Source organism: Neomonachus schauinslandi, chromosome 3 (assembly GCF_002201575.2).
Source record: "Neomonachus schauinslandi chromosome 3, ASM220157v2, whole genome shotgun sequence".
Taxonomy (NCBI): Eukaryota; Metazoa; Chordata; class Mammalia; order Carnivora; family Phocidae; genus Neomonachus; species Neomonachus schauinslandi.
The window spans coordinates 121,979,374-121,995,290 of NC_058405.1; the positions used below are offsets into that span (position 1 = coordinate 121,979,374).

General features: G+C 35.0%; 1 protein-coding gene across 4 annotated transcripts in view; it reads right to left on the reverse strand.

Moving 5' to 3' along the window:
• The window catches only part of WDSUB1 (WD repeat, sterile alpha motif and U-box domain containing 1), a 54,626-nt gene that overhangs the window by 31,195 nt on the left and 7,514 nt on the right, over nt 1-15,917 (reverse strand). For 3 of the 4 annotated variants that reach the window (XM_021703104.2, XM_021703105.2, XM_044913305.1), the window contains exons 5-9: nt 12,730-12,823; nt 2,820-2,853; nt 1,409-1,449; nt 1,222-1,328; nt 184-363 (exon numbers count right to left, since the gene is read on the reverse strand). In XM_021703104.2, the coding sequence (XP_021558779.1) occupies nt 184-363; nt 1,222-1,328; nt 1,409-1,449; nt 2,820-2,853; nt 12,730-12,823 (456 nt within the window). The remainder of the gene's footprint in view (nt 1-183; nt 364-1,221; nt 1,329-1,408; nt 1,450-2,819; nt 2,854-12,729; nt 12,824-15,917) is intronic. The other variant, XM_044913306.1, reaches the window with a different exon arrangement.

The window sequence follows — 15,917 nt, forward strand, 5'->3', positions numbered from 1 at the left end:
TTACATGGTGGCTTTAAAGAAATACTACATAACATTTCTTTTCCATAATCTAATAAAAATATATACACCAGAGTAATTACTTTGCCAGAATATTAAGAGGAAACTATTAATACAACTAAAACCAATCTCAGAGTAAATTATTAAAAGTCACTTTTAAGACCGCCTATCTTCCACTAATCTTACCAATTTTCAAATCATCAGCCAGACTTTCTTTGGTGAGATTCAACAGTTCTCTTCCATCAATGTTATTCATTTTGAAAACACCAACAAGGTCACTTAAACCTTGTGCACAAAGCCACATTGAGACATCATCCTCTGACCAGTCTTCAGTAAACTGCTTCGCTTGATCTTCTGTGCTCCTTGCTTTTAAAAACAAACCGACAAACAAAAAGGCAGGTAAAATAACAATAAAGAAAAGTACTTCCTTTATAAATATTCTCACTGAGAATTAAAAAGTAAATGAAATTTCCTTAAATCTGTGTTTTGCTCTTTAACATTCTTTTAAGAAATTTCAAAAAATCAAATAATACTATGCATAATTACAGTATTACTTAATACTATATTAAATACTACTCTTTTGGAACTTTTTCTTTTCACTCTAGAAAAACAATTTTTTTTTATTATATAAAACTCATAATCTGGGTGCCTGGATGGCTCAGTCAATTAAGCATCAGCTCAGGTCTTGACCTCAGGGTCATGAGTTCAAGCCCTGTATCAGGTTCCACGCTGGACGTGGAGCCTACTTTAAACAAAACAAAAACCAAAAACCTCATATCAGCAAAAGTATTCTATGTGCTCTATCATCTGCATATCAGCACCACTATTTCGTTAATTCTGACAGTGATAAAAATAAAACTCCTAAATTATGTGTCAACATTGTTTGATGAGGCCAAAAATAAAATGAACAAATAAAACTGTGATTTCTATTTTGTTCCCAGGCTGTATTTATCTGAAAAAATAGTGTGCAGTACAAATAAATAGCTTACAAAACTATGGGAGGTATAATATCCATGAAAGTGCACCGAAAAGCATTTACCAACAGTTTTAACATAGACCAACTACTTTAAAACACTGGCTTCTCTAAAATTACTTTTAAATTATATTAAATTTAGATGTATACTTTATACTGAGAAAAAGCAAGGTGAATAATTTGCCAAAAAATTATGGAATTTAAAGTTTTAATGGTGAATGGGTTGAACTGGGTTAGATGCCCTTACTAACCTTGGCAAGGTGTTTCCAGATCAAATTGCCAGATGTTCACTGTTTTGTCCATTGAACCAGTAGCAAATAAAAGGGTATTGGGTGCAAAGGCACAACTTGTGACATACCTAGTTAACAAAAACAACTATTATGTATCCTCAGACTAATTTTTTAATTATATTAATATAAAATGAGGTTAAGTTCAGACCTGGTGTGCTGAGTCAACGTGTGAAGTATATTCTCAGTATTCTGAAAAACAATAAAAACAGCTTTATATTTACACAGGCAGGAGTAAAGTTACTGATAAGGGATTATCTGACATAAATGTTTCTATGCTGTGTTTTAATATTATTAGTCACGAATGTAAGTTGACACTTCACCCAATAAAAAGAGAATAGCATCTATGACTAATAATATTATCAAGTACTTATTTCACTCTTTCTCAATAATTAGCACTGTTGTCTGCTGACCATCTTCCTAGAAGTTTTTAGTATAAAACACTCTTGGCTTTTGCTGACTTATTTGCATTTACTCATGGTAACCTAAACATCTGTTACATGAAATCTGTAATTTTGCTATGACATCTGACTTGTATCCATTGCAGGACCAGTGAGTAGAAATTAGTCACTTAGATTCTGAATACACCTAGCCGGCCATCTAGCATCTAGATATATTTATTTTATTAATTTTTAAAAATGAAGTATAATTAACATACAGTATTATATTAGTTTCAGGTTGTATTTAACTGAGACTCATAATTATTTAATGGAGAAAATTTAATGTTATAGCTATTCTTGTAAATGTAAAATCTCATGAAAATTTCTTGAGAAACATTTAGGATCTACTTCACCCAGTGAGTATTTTTGCCCATCTCCTGCCAGAGTGCTCAGTGATTTGAACTTTCACGTGGAGGACTACCTTAGATTCCTTGCTTGACCCACTACACTTTTGATGATTTACATCTCTGTCTCATTTGCTGGCAAAGCTGCAGCCTGAACTCATCATTATGAGGCTCCATTCAACATTCTCCATTCTCTCTTAAAGAATATTTTCATCAACCACATCTTTATTATATGTAAAACATTCATTTTTCTTCGTACTTGTGCAACTCTGGTCTTTATTCATATGGGTCTATCAAAAACTTGCATTTTCCCAAGTTCATTAAATCCTACTCTTCCTTATACTCTAAACCTAGCCAGAACTCCAGCGGTAGTAGGCCACTTTCAGCTACACTCTTCCAAAACCCTGGGGTAAACATTCATCCCTTGCTGTTATGGAAACCTGGTATAAAAATTTAAGAATAATCAATTTGAAGTGATTTTTTTTTTTTTTTTTTGGGATCTAGGTGCTCCTTAAATCTGTATTTTCTTTGATCAGATTAAACATCTATTCATCTTAAACATCTGTCCCTCTTAAAATCATTATTGAAATATTTAAGGACTTGTCCCAGAACCTGTACCTTAATCTGCACAACTATCTTAGCATTTCTGAAAATGTATATTCTTAGGCACTTGAAAAAAGTATACATTTTGTTCATCTTGCCTAACAAAATTTTTAGTTCAGTAGCCTAATAAACATAATTTACACAGATCCCACACAAAAGATTTTGAAATACTTACAGTATCATATACTATGACAGACTTATCCACTGATCTTTAAAAGAAAAAGGAAATTATGGGTAAGAAGTTCTATAAAAACAAAGTACAGCATTTATTAATTAGGATTTTTAAATAATTTAAATTTTTTTTAAAAGGCTGAGATATTGATATGCAAACATTTATTTTTAAGAGATTTTATTTGAGAAAGAGAGAGTGCATGTGCACAAGCGGGGGGAAGGGGCAGAGGCTGAAGCAGACTCCCCACTGAGTAGGGAGCCTGATGCGATGAGGGGCTGGATCCCAGGGCCCTGAGATCATGACCTGAGCTGAAGGCCGATGCTTAACCTACTGAACCACCCAGGCACCCGTGATATGCAAACATTTAGAATGCAGTCTCTTTTTGTTTCTGGGTATGAACTTTTATTCAAAAAACTACATGCTGTATATGAAATTTATCAGAAAATTATAAACTTTAGTAAACAATGGCATATGCTATTTATACCAACTAGCCATACAGAAAATAAGCATTTCTGATGTATAAATAAGACACAATCCCGTATCAAGTTAATAACTCAAAGGGAAAAGCCACTAAAAGGGAAAACTATTAACAGTTGACCCTTGAACAATGCACGGATTAGGGGCATTGATCCCCTTCCCCATGCTGTTGAAAATTCATGTATAACTTTTGACTCCCCAAAAACTTGACTACTACTAAGCCTCCTGTTGACTGGAAGCCTTACCAATAACGAGTGGTTGATTAACACATGTTTTATATGTTATATGTATTCTATACTGCCTACTTACTTAAAGTTCAAGAAAATCTTCAAATCTTAAGAGAAAATACTGTACTATATAAAAAAAAATCCCTGCATATAAGAAAGCCTATGCAGTTCAAACCTATGTTGTTCAAGGGTCAACAGTACTTGTTCCTTGGTTTTTGTTTCGGACAGCATTGTTCTTTATCAGTGATATGGCCATGCCGTAATTACTAATCTCTCTCTACATACACACAAACACGCACGCACATGCGCACACCTTGTGACTCATTTTTGAAAATTATCATTCTAAACTTGATATGAACTCTACACAGTTTCTTTTAATGGTATAAAAGTTAAAAAAAAAAAAAGGCCATCTGGGAGTATTCTAGTGGTGAAAAAGATCATCAAACAAAGAAAAATGCAATCCTATAATAAAATACATAATTAACAAGAACAGATAAATGTTTCTCCATAATATTTTTCCTCTTTAAAAATAGTCTTTATGCCACCATGATATATGTTGCAAGGTGAGAAAACACAATACAAGTGTTACTACTGTCTGTACAACTTTAATAATATTTGTATTTATTAAAAGTTGGCTAATAAGAGTCCAACCATAGGAGTCCTAGCTCCTGGAGGGCTTAAAATTCCTTGTTTAGTAGGTTATCCAGTGTAGGTGATGGATTTTTTACTGTAGACTCTTTGTTATAAGTAGAAAAAAGGAATTACACTTTAAATGTTCAAATGTAAAATAAAATACAAGAAAATGGGAAGCATATGAATGCATTCTGGATGTCAAACAGTTATAGCATTAAATGTTAAAATTCCAGCCAAAAAAAACTGAGAAATAATATTAGCAGCTAACATTATTTGATTGTGTATATATATGCTAAATATAATTTATGGATACTCTTATTTAGTCCTAAATTCCTCAAGGTACAAGGTATGATTACTAAAATATATAAAATTCTTAGGGAAAACTACTACTTCTGAGCATCCTAAAAAAGAAAAAAGCAAATTCCATCTTCTGAGATCACAACTGGTGCAATTAAAACTAACTGGGGTGCCTGGGTGTCTCAGTCAGTTGAGCATCTGACTCTTGGTTTTGGCTCAGGTCATAATCTCATGGGATAGAGGCCCACATTGGGCTCTGTGCTCAGGGTGGAGTCTACTTGAAAGACTCTCTCCCTCTGCCCCTCTCCCTGCTCTCTCTCACTCTCTAATAAATAAATAAATCTTAAAAAAAAACCAAACCCTAACTCATCCTAATAATATATCACTTGAAGAGCTGGATCATCATTAGTAATCTTTATGAGCATTGTATACTGAGAAGACAGAAATTAGGGCAACAAGCAACAGTCCACTATGGGAATAGGAAGCAATAAGGCCAAAAACAGACTAGAACAAAAAAACAAAGCACCCAAGAAATTTAGACAATCTTGTAGGCAATAGATAGCCAGCCACGATGGCAATGGAATAGGTTCACTTGTTATTGAGGTATGAAAATGAATCTGAGAAACAAAAGGCCAAACATGAAGAACTCTTAAGAGTCTAATGAATCCAAGCAAGAAGAATGGAAATTATAAAGAGACCTGCAAACTTTGAGAGATAAAAAAGATTGTCAACTCACCTCTTGTAGTCTCTAATTTGGTCATGGGATTCAAAGAAAGATACTATAGGATTTGATAACTGATTAGATTTGGGGGAAGGAAATTAGGATTAGGGAAAAATAATAGTTTTTAATATTTGAGATTTGAGTTTCAAAGACTAGAAGAATAATAGAGCCATTGTAAACAGACACAAAATAAAATACTTTGAAACCACTCAAACAATATAACACTTCAAAATATTCCCTAAATTGAACCTGAACCAACACCACACAAGAAGTCCCACTGTTTAGTGCTCCTGGTTACACATTTCCTGCCTGCTTTATGTAAATCTTACCCCAACTTTTCAGTATGAACATTCCACCACAATCTGCCCTGTCACTGTATAAAGGAGGCATTAGTATTCAAGCCTTTTGATACTCCATTCCTTCAGTTTTGTGGCACTCTAAAACCTCAACTCTGCTCATTCAAGACTACAAGACAAATATGTCAATTATATCCAGATGGATACTGGGTGAGAGCAACAACACATACAGTTATGTGGTTGATATGGAAAAGCACAGACTCATGGGGGATCCGTGACATTACAGTGACACTGTACAGCCACCCCAATATCAGAAATACCTAAAGCATTTTAACCTAAACTAGCTTTATACAATGGCCAAAAAGCTAATCAAATGAAATTACCAACATTTCTTTAGGGCAAGTGTGTTCCTAAGGTTTAAAGATTTATTTTGCACTCAAGCGTTTTTATTTTAAATGTATTGATCTATGTTTCTTCTCATTCAGAAAGTATTTGCAGTCTCTTACAAAGATGTAGCAAAAACAAGGTAAAAATTATGTGAGGACACCAGAGAGGAAGAGAATACAAAGATGAAGTGGGCAAGAGAAATGAAGGTTAAGATTTAGTGTCCAAGGGGCTCCTGGGTGGCTTAGTCGGTTGCATGTCAGACTCTTGATGTTGGCTCAGGTTACGGACGGTGGGATCGAGTCCCATGTTGGGCTCCGCACTCAGTGCAGAGTCTGCTTGTACCTTTCCCTCTCTTCCCCCCCCCGCCCCCCTGCTCGCACTCGCCCACTCTCTCAAATAAAATCTTTAAAAAAAATTTAGTGTCCAAAATATACAACATAAAATCCAGTCCACCCTGCTACAGGAAGGCTGCAACTTTGGTTCTGAGCTTCTTCAACAGCAATTCAAGAAAAAAAACATAATATGTTAACACAATTTAAGATAGAAATACAAACCCAAAGTTTGGAAAAGAGACATCAATTCCTCAGACTGAGACGTGAAAGAACTATTTCCCCCAAAGACTTTATAGAGAGGATTCTATGACACAAAATCCTCAACAACTCTTTCTGAATGAACATGGTAAATTTCAAACAGCTGTTTTATAATGCCCCCTTAGGATAGGTCAATGGCCGAAACCCAGAGAAAGCAGAAATCAGAAAATGTCCAATGTTCAGGATTACATAAAAAAAATAATATATATATTTTATAATCATGTACCGAACAATTATTATGCCCCCAAAATAAGTAATAAATGCTTTGCCTGCATTTTCTTATTTAAGCTTTGTAACAATCTTATGAAGAACATGTTATTATTTTCCCCATTCTATAATTCAGAGAAGTGAAGCTGAGATAAGATCTGGAATTAGTGAACTTGCTCAAAGTCACACAGCTAGGAAGTGGCAGGGCTGGGACGAAAACTCAGTTCTATGTGATCCTAAAACCCAACTTTTTGGATTTTACACTTCCTAGAACATCATCCCCCATGAAAGTATTAAAATTAAAATGGATTCATAATGGGTACATAGCCTGACAGTTTTAGCCTAAAAACGTATAAAGCAGATGGCACAGCTATTCAAATTTCACTAAAGCTTTCACAAGACATCTAATTTCAAGCAATGCAATATCTAATAACCCTCTGTAATAAACAGCATCACGTACTTTTAGGCTACTAAATGAACTGACCTGTTCTATAGGATTATGAACAATGTTGTAAAGAGAGAGGGGGGGAAAAGATGATTTGAGTTTTGGAAAAGTGATCTTAAGCCTTCTCCTGCTAGTCATTACTGAGCAAGAGAAGGTTGTTTGTAAAGTCACTCCAAATTCAAGACAATAAAACTCTATCCTTCACATTTATAAAATAGATAAAATATAAACAAACTTCTTATTGGGATGAGAGAGGACACTTCCCATCCTTTCTGGAATAAGGCTCCTGGCCTCTTCTCCCTCTCCTGCTTAGCAGAAAAAGAATGACAAATGACTAGAGAGTTTGGGGAAAGACGTTAGGTCATGTGGCCCAGCCCCTTCTGGATTTTCTTGTATCTGATCTACCCCTGCAGGAGAAGTCTGCAGTGGTCCATGCTGCCCAAGAACAGGTGAGCAAGTCAGCTGCAGATCTACAGTCATATTACCCAGTCTGTCTTACATTTCTCTCTCATTGGTTTTTGACTCAAGAAGAGGAAAAGAAGATGCTATTTATTGAACTCTTAAAAATGAGGAATTCTGAATCTCAGGAAACAAACTGAGGGTTGCTGAAGTGGTGGGGGGTGGGAGGGATGGGGTGGCTGGGTGATAGACATTGGGGAGGGTATGTGCTATGGTGAGTGCTGTGAATTGTGTAAGACTGATGAATCACAGACCTGTACCTCTGAAACAAATAATACATTATATGTTAAAAAAAAAAAAAAAGAAGAGGCTAGCAGGAAGGGAAAAATGAAGGGGGGAAATCGGAGGGGGAGACGAACCATGAGAGACTATGGACTCTGAGAAACAAACTGAGGGTTCTAGAGGGGAGGGGGTGGCAGGATGGGTTAGCCTGGTGATGGGTATTAAAGAGGGCACGTACTGAATGGAGCACTGGGTGTTATACGCAAACAATGAATCATGGAACACTACATCAAAAACTAATGATGTAATGTATGGTGATTAACATAAAAAAAAACCTCTAACAAGGATGGGCATTTTAAAACTGATTTCCAAGGAATCCTAACTACTAGAACTGAGAATAGAAAGAGGCAGTCCTATTTGAATTATGAAGACTGATCTTGCCTGCCTGAATAGAAGCTAATATACATATATAATGTTCATTTTATCTGGTTGATCAAGATTAGTAGGGTGGTACAAAAGACAAATTCTGCCAAGGGGCTGGAGGAAAATTAGAGGAAAGATGCAGAGAAAGATGGAGGGAAGAAGTTCCTACACGTTTTGCTCCATCATGTGTGATGCCATCATAGCTCTGAGAGCTAATAGAATGTGTGAAGCAGATATGAGAACCCACGTATTTTTTGCTAGCCCAGATATTGAAGAAATTTTAAAAAAATAAAACAATCCACTCTTCTACTTTTTTATTTTCCCTAAGAAAAAAATGTTATGTTAACATGCATTGAGTGTTTTTAATGAATTAAAAATATTTTAGAATTTTCTCAGTTTTATTTTCAGCAGATAGATATATATAACTCATAAAAGCCAAAGCTCCTTGAGGTCCTCAATAACTTTTAAGAAAGTCAAAGAATCCTAAGACCAAAACATATGAGAACCATTACCTAAATCATGGTTCAATTTCTGTACTTCACCTTTAGCACTCATCTCCTATAGCTAGGCAATGCATATTAGAATTGCTTTAAAAGTTTCAATCATTTTCCTAAATCTATACAAAGTTATAACAACATCCTAGGTCTCTATCATCTCTACAATCTATTTTTCCAGCCTCAATTCCCCTTATTTCTCCTTATAGTTATCATACATTTTAATCCACTCAAGAATTTCCTGCCTCTTGGAATCCCCTTTCTGTTTCCCAATCCTCCCATATCTGCATAAATTCCATGATGCCATTTACGTGGTCACCCCATATCTATGCCTTATACAACTTCCTTAGCACACCTGACCTATAATCCCATTCTGCTGTCAATTCATTTTTCCTATGTAGCCATTTGTATTCAAATATCTTCTATCCTACTCACTTTTTCCCATTGTCTCCCTCTTTAGCATATGTATCCATTCCATCTTACCACTTTCAGTCCCAAATGGAATCTATCATTGACCAATTAACTTGTTCTTTATCTACTAATGAAGTAGGGTTGAAACATATCTCCCAATTTCCCTAAAAAGCTAAATGTTTATATTTCACCATCTTACATTTCCAACCCATTCACTTGCCTATTTACCCAAATGAATTAAGAATATTCAGAAAAAATATATGAATGGGACCTAGAGCAACACCATATACCAAACAGTATGTAATAATGTAAAATTCCACTTATCCACAATGACTGAAAAGGTACATTTTAGTTAACATAAAATATTAAGATTGACATACATACAAGCTAATAAGGAATTATGCTATGAAATAGCATTTTTTAATAACAGGTTTTATAACACAAAAACTATACTGAGTTTCACTTAACACTTCTTTCATGATTCAGAAGGCAAAGGTATGTCAGATCTTGCAGTAACATCAGGATAGAGAATTAAAACATCTTCAAGGGCACACTGTCTTATACTTCTTTTTATATGCCATAATGCAACTGGCAGAGACTTGGGCCCATAAGAGAGTCATAAATACTTGCTGAATTTCATATCATCATTTTGTCAAGTAACCTCTTAAGAGTGAAATGCACAATATATCCCCCAAAACAACAGAAGGAAATCCAGTTTTGTTTAAACTTTCACTGACTTCAATTCTAGGTGAAAAGAGAATTACTATATATGCTTTTTGATGATGAACCATGAAGAGCCATGATCGTGGATTTCAATGTTATGGCCTGTGATATCAGATAGGCAAGGGTGAGAAAATCCAATGGCAGCAAAGAGAAAATATACCAAAGTATACAAATACAATATAAAGTAACTGAATCATGCTACTGTGTACCAAACCAATTGCTTTACAGAACAAAGTTTTGAAAATAAAAGCCAACGTTAAAATTTTCAACAGAGAACTAGCAATCATAAAAAGTGACATAGTGGACCTGAAAAAATAGCCAAATACAAATTACCGGACCAAAAAATAAAATAACACAAATTAAGGATTCACCAATGGACCAGTTTAATATAACATATCAGATAAAGCTAAGGAGAGCATCAGCAAAGGGGAAACTACTCAGAATAAAACACAAGAAACAGGAGAATGAAAAATACAGAAGAGAAGAGAAAAGATATAAAGTTTATAGTAAGAAAGTATATTTTGCATTTAATTGGAGTCCCAGATTTAGAGGTGAGAAAGGATAAAGGCCATATTTGAAGAGATAAGATTTTCCCCTTAACTGATGAATTATCATTTTATGTATTTAACAAACTCAGTGAATTCCAAAGCAAACTAAGTAAAAAGAAATCCAAATCTCGATACAAAGTAGGTATAAAAAAAAAACCCACAAACAGAAAGTTCTGTGAGTACCCAGTGAAAAAAATACAAGTTACATCCAAAGAAGCAACAGTTAGAAACAGGTTTCTCTAGAGCAATGCACAGAAACAGTAAGTCCTGACTAAACTGTGTTTATTACAACAAAGCAAGGTTGGTTTAACATTTGAGAAATCAATATAATTTACCACCCTAACAGAATAAAAGAGAAAAATCATATGATTATTTCAAGAGCATCATAACACTTTTTCATGATAAAAACAAAACAAAACCTCTTACAAACTAGAAGGAACAGAAGAGCTAATAAAGTTTATCTCCCAAAACCTACAGTAATCACCTTAATAATGAAAGGTCTCCTTTACAAAGAGGAATCAGAGGTTGGCTATTACATTATTTCCATTATCCTGGTACTGTTAGCTAGTTCAATAAGGCATAGATGATGTCAGAGGTATACTGATTAGAATGGAAGAAACAAAAACCATCAACATGTGATATGATTTTGTACATAAAAAATGGAAAAATTAAGATCCTTACAAGATCTTAATTCTGTCTTTCCATATATACATCCCTATATTAGCCATGTCTTTTATAATAGCAACAAAAAAATTAAGTGCCTAGAAATAAATCTAGAAATTTCTAAGTGCTCAGAAATAAAAGATAAGGAGAACTTCTACATAGAAGACAATTATTGAGAGAAGTCAAAACAAAAATAAATGGAGAAATATGCCACATTCATGGATTAAAAGACTCAATATCATAAAGATGTCAATTATCCCCAAATTTATCAGACTCAATATAAGCCCAATCAAATCCAACAAGTCTGTGTGTGTACAAGGGATAGCTGGAGGCAATCTCACAAGCTAACTCCAAAATTTATGGAATGCCAAAATCCAGGAATAGCTAAAATATAAAGCCTTGGAAAGACAGAATGGTTTTAGAGCAAGGATAAATAGAACAACAGAATGAAATAGCAGGCTAAGAAACAGATCCACACATATATGGTCAGTGATTTCTGACAAGGCAGCAGAACAACATGAGAAAAGATGATCTTTTCAGTGGATATTACTGGGACAACTGGATATCAGTGGATATTACTGGGACAACTGGATATCCACATGGAAAGAAAGAAAACTGAACTCCTACTATACTGTACATGATACGCACAAATCAAATCTGATAGGGGAAAAACAATGAAGGTTTTAGAAGATAATATGGGAAAATATCCTAACTCAGAACATAAACTGACTACACTAAAATTTAAGCTGTGAAAAGAAAAATCCACAGAAGGGAAAAGATATTTGCAACACATTTAACAAATAAGTGGCTCATATATGGAAATAGAGAGACAATATATGTAATTTCAACAACAGATCAAAGAAAAAGATAATGCAGAACAAAAATGAGCGAGAGACATGAACAGGCACTTTATAAAAGAGGAAACACATGTGGCCAATAAACTTCTGAAAAGATTCTAACCTCACTGTTTTAGGGAAACACAAATTAAAAACGCAGTAAGATTAACACTTCACATCTGTAAGAATGGCTAAAATTAAAAAGACCAAAAATACCAAGTATCAAGGAAAGGCTAGGATGTGAAACAATATAGCTATAGAGGAGTTTGGCTACTTGGAAAACAATTTGATGTTACCTGCCAAAGTTGAAAATACAATTATTCTATGGCTCATAAATTCTATTCCTGTGTATTTTTCCTACAAAAATGCATGAACATGTACACTAGAAGACACAGATAGATTCAATTATTATTATAATGCTCCCAAACTGAAAATAATCCACATATTCGACATTAAAATGGGTAAGTTTGGTATACGCATTCAATGGAATATTACATAGCAATGAAAACCCACAAGTCACAGTTGTATGCATTAATATGAATGGATGTCCCAAACATCATGTTGACTAAGGGAAGCCAGACACAAAATAATACACATTATAGGATTTGTTTTAAGTCAGTTTAAAAGAAAAAAGTGATATTGTAGATGACCTGAGGTGCTGTCACACTAACGGGGCACCTGGAAAGGGAGGACTTTGGAGCAGAACCAGTGATGTTCCATTTCTTGGCCTGAGTAGTGCTTACACAGGTTTATATCCATTTATCAAGCTGTTCTCTTATGTTTTATGTACTTTTCTGTATATCTGTTCTATTTCATATCAAAATGGTTTAAGGAAATTAAACTAAATAGCTTACCCCGAGACTAGCATCTGCCCATTATGAGAAAAAGCACAAGCCAGAACAGGAGCACAGTGCCCATTCAGTGTACTTTTATATTTTAATTCAAAACCTGCAAATAACAAGGCAAGAAAAATTAGCAAGCTGACTGTACTTAGAATTTATATTTTTAAGTCAAAACTATTTCACTCATTTATTTTAATAAATTATCTTTAAGTGCCTAAAGAATACAAAAATGAGAAAAATCTTCATGCAACTCAGGTATCAGAATGCAGTGTGATTAAGTGGTTTCAAATGTTCAGTAATGGGTAAAGAAAATGGTGCACTCAGCAAAGGTGGGGGGATTATAATGATCAAGTACTTTTAAAATTTAAAATTTTAAACTCTATAAAAGACATAAAAATATAACATTTTAAACTAATCTAAAATTTTAAACCATTAAGACAATCTTGGCATCTAATTTTTAAAAATACAGAATACATACTAGGTGCCTTGCTGGCTCCATCAGTGGAGCATGTGACTCTTTATGTCAGGGGCAAAGTTTGAGCCCCACTCTGGGTGTGGAGCCCACTTATAAATAAAATTAAATATGTAGTGTGTGTATATACACATTGGTGCCCCAAAAAGATCACTTTTTAAAATCTGATATCAAGAAAATATTTTCTCAGGGGTGTCTGGGTGGCTCAGTCGTTAAGCATCTGCCTTCGGCTCAGGTCATGATCCCAGGGTCCCAGGACCGAGCCCCGCATCAGGCTCCCCGCTCCGTGGGAAGCCTGCTTCTCCCTTTCCCACTCCCCCTGCTTGTGTTCCCTCTCTTGCTGTGTCTCTCTCTGTCAAATAAATAAATAAAATCTTAAAAAAAAAAAAAGAAAATATTTTCTCATTCCGTAAATTAAAAATAGTAATTTATACATCTTACAATTCCAATTATATCTTCTAATACTCCTACAAAGTATAACACTAATATCCTTTTTATACTTTCTGTAATTACTGAAAAGAAGTATCACAGCTATTTTAAAGCTAAATCGATGGAACTCAATATATTTTAGTGACAACCTATAAAAATGACTATTAAGAAGTTGACCTGAGAAGATAAGGAAGTGAAATCTATTAATTTTCTCAGAATAAAAACTTTTTTGAAGCGTTAATGGCTCTTAAGACAACAGCATTTAATTAAACAAAAAGGTCATTAGAGCAGGTAAAAGTTTTAACAAATAGAAAAGAACATATTATTATTACTAAATATACATTTTATTTCTATTCAAAACAGAAAAAAAAAAACATGTATTTTTTATCTGGGAGAGGAGATGTGGTCACTGAATGCACCATGGAACATACAGATCAGGAACTGGCACAATCAATCAAACACAGCAAAAATGTTAACAAGTTGTAAACCACATGAAGCCCAGTAAGACTTGCAGTATCACCATAGGCTATATTCTCAAGTATAAGATCCATAAGTCTACTAACAAATAAACAATTAAAAAAATTAGGTGCAAATGATGATAAACACTTTATAAAAAGGCTTTGATGGTGCAGGTTTATAAACTGTTATGTTTTTCAAAAGAGTCACTGTAAAAACACATTTTCCAGGCAATGCATGACACGTTTTACTTTTGAACAACTATTAAAGACATATTTAGAACATCCAATATATGACTATATTCATGGATTCTCATAAGAATTTTACTTTGGCAAGAGTAAAAGACAGGACAGACCAGCGTTCGCTGGTATGTCATTGAACACATTAAAAGAGTGACTAAATATAACCTAATAGGCAATAAATTAACTGAATTTCCACAAAGAGAAATATTTATTTCCTGATAATGGGCCCTTCTCTATAAACTGGTATAATGACAAAGATTTTCTCTTTGCTCAAACTCTAGCCAGGCTCTTTTGAGCCCTCTTCTCACTAAGGCCCTGACTTTGGCCTATAAAGACTTACACTAACATAGTTTCTGACAGCTCAAGGCTGCATGCCTAGGATAACCCTAGTCCCCTTCAGGTACCTGCCTGAGAAAACTCAAGGCTGCCAATAGAATTTACTGTTCGTTCCACCAACACATGATGATAGAGAGGACCCCTGTCTCCCACTCTGTTGGGGGGGTAGGAGCCTAATCTCCCTAAGTGCCAATTAGCAAACCCAGATGAGTTTCACAGGACCCCCATCCTTCCTGTCGCTGACCTCCCTCCTTATTCCCTCATTCTGCCTTCAAAATGCCCAGTCACCTCTGTATAAACTGAAGCTGAGGAAAGTTCACATTGGACTCTACTCCCTACTGCAAGAGTACACTACTGGGTAAAATCTATTCTTGTATTTTAGTGTCCAGCTTTGTTCATCTTTGACAATAATTGTCAAGAACAAAATGCAGTTTGTAATTTAACTGAAGCTTATCAGGTGACAACAAAGTAAGAATATTTTTAGGCATTTGAAGTAAGATGGCCAATTGACCATATAATTTCAGAGTTCCCATTAAAATGACAGCAAAAGAATTAATAAAGATATAAAAGCACATCAATGAAGAGAATGGAAAGAGAGGCATCAGCAATCCAGAAACTGAAGCCAGTTTGGGGAAGGCAGAAAGCACATTAACTGACGAGGTGGCATAGAGGAGTAACAGCCCAGGGCACAAAGGGAGGGGCGACGGCCAAGAAGAAAGTTAATCTGCCCTAGAATACCCCAAAAGACTTAGGACTATCACCAGCTAGGGAAAAGGAAAATCAGAATAACACAGATATCAACCTGAAGACAAAGAAGTGAGCAAAAAAGTCTGTTGATGAAACACTCGGGGTCCACCTCCAATCCCTCCCTCATCCCACCCACACATAGCATGTTGCACAAAAGCCAGATGCTTCTCTACAGGCAAAACATTTCTAGGGAAAATAACAGCTTTCTGGGGAGCTCCTTGGCAGCTCCAGGGCAATTCTCTAAGCCCCTAAACCTCTCCAGTAAGGGCCAACAATCCACTTCCTCATCCTAAAGGAAAGCCAGCAACAACAAACCACTATATGAACAGAGCTTCTAAATATCTTGTTATTGCCTAATTCTTAAATGTCAGTGGAATAAATACAAGGATCACCAGACATCTGAAGCAGGTAACCATATGAAAGAGAAAGATCAGAGTAAAAAAAGACTCAAGAGCAAACAAAGATAATCAGGAAATAAGAGGGAACAACAAAACAAAAAGCCTCTAACCGATATCCTG